The 1,308-nt window shown below is 44.8% G+C and overlaps 1 protein-coding gene across 2 annotated transcripts in view; it reads left to right on the top strand.

Moving 5' to 3' along the window:
• Positions 1-81: 81 nt before the first annotated feature.
• The window catches only part of sbf2 (SET binding factor 2), a 95,853-nt gene continuing 94,626 nt past the window's right edge, over positions 82-1,308 (top strand). The window contains exon 1 of one of the 2 annotated variants that reach the window (XM_020606097.1): positions 82-707. In XM_020606097.1, the coding sequence (XP_020461753.1) occupies positions 653-707 (55 nt within the window). In that variant the 5' untranslated portion in view covers positions 82-652. The remainder of the gene's footprint in view (positions 708-1,308) is intronic. The other variant, XM_020606104.1, reaches the window with a different exon arrangement.

Raw genomic sequence — 1,308 nt, 5'->3', positions numbered from 1 at the left:
GTTTACCATCTGATCATTTAGATTTATAATAATGTTTTTGCTTCACAGACACTTTATTTGGGTAAATATTTGTTAACCAGTGGGCGACAACACAGCTTTAACTGGAATGAAGCCAGTAGTCCAGCCTGCCACTAGTACAAGTGAATGCTAGTTATACTGTAGCACAATAGAGTGCACACATGGAACTGAGATTCTTTTCTTTTAATCTAGCATGCAACATTTATTTAATAAATGTATGAATCATGTCAGCGACTGTACTTTGAAAGCACTTTTTAAATCAGGTCTGTGGACTTAGGCATCCAGAAATGATACATCCCTTCTATTTCAGGCAGCAGTCACTATTATGGCAACAGGTTTTCCATCGTGGTTATAAATATATTTCCTACAGTTACAGTAAATAATAGTATTATTGTGATGTGGTGGCTGTCTGTTTGGCAGTCCGTGATATAAAAAGGTTAAGACCTTGCGCTTCGGGGCCAAAAAGGGGCTCTGTTTGGACACAGAGCGGTATTTGTAAACTCAAGGGCCCACGCCCATGGACGGCTCCGATTCCTGCACGCAAGCGCAGTGTCACTCCTGTCAAACATGGCTGTGCTTTGGAAGAAGGAAAAATGCTGATTTGTCTTGGTAAATCTCGGGAAAAGCAGCAGACATGGCTAGATTGGCTGATTATTTTGTTGTCGTGGGATACGATCAGGAAAAAGCCGGTAAGTTTGGCGGCGGGGCGGCTCGCAGATCGAACTGCGGAGATGAGATTTGTGTCCAGGCCGTCAGTCAGTGTGTCCTGATGTTGATGCTAGATAGCTCTGCGCTTAGCATAACGTTAGCCACACAGCTACCAGGCGAGACTGGAAACCCTTTCCCTTTTCTCACTAACCTGTAAGATGCTGGATATTATCCAGCTGGCATACGTTTACTGATCAAGCACACGCCAGATGGCAAGTCTCCAGTGAATGTTTACGCACGATGCCTTGCGCAGTTCAACTTGGATAAATCGAAACTTTTCATGGATTCAAAATCTGTCACATCCTGTCCCTGCTGCTTGTCAGGTCCGGGGGCTGGTTTCACGGCCAGCTAATGAGACACACTTGCTGAATAGGCCTCTCAAAGATCATATAAGACCAGACCTGGCTTCTCCTGGATCACATATGTTTTCCTGACACAATATTGGCCAGGAATGATATTGGTAGTCAGTGTTTTCATCCATGTTTTGTGTTTTTGTTGCGCAGCGCTGGTAACCGTGAATGCTGCCTGTCTGCCACGCACCGTTTGGGGATGTTTGTTTCCGCTTCAGTCGCACTAGTCAGT

The sequence above is a fragment of the Monopterus albus genome, unplaced genomic scaffold, assembly GCF_001952655.1.
Source record: "Monopterus albus unplaced genomic scaffold, M_albus_1.0 scaffold4.1, whole genome shotgun sequence".
In the NCBI taxonomy this organism is placed as follows: domain Eukaryota; kingdom Metazoa; phylum Chordata; class Actinopteri; order Synbranchiformes; family Synbranchidae; genus Monopterus; species Monopterus albus.
This window is presented reverse-complemented; position numbering and strand designations above follow the sequence as displayed.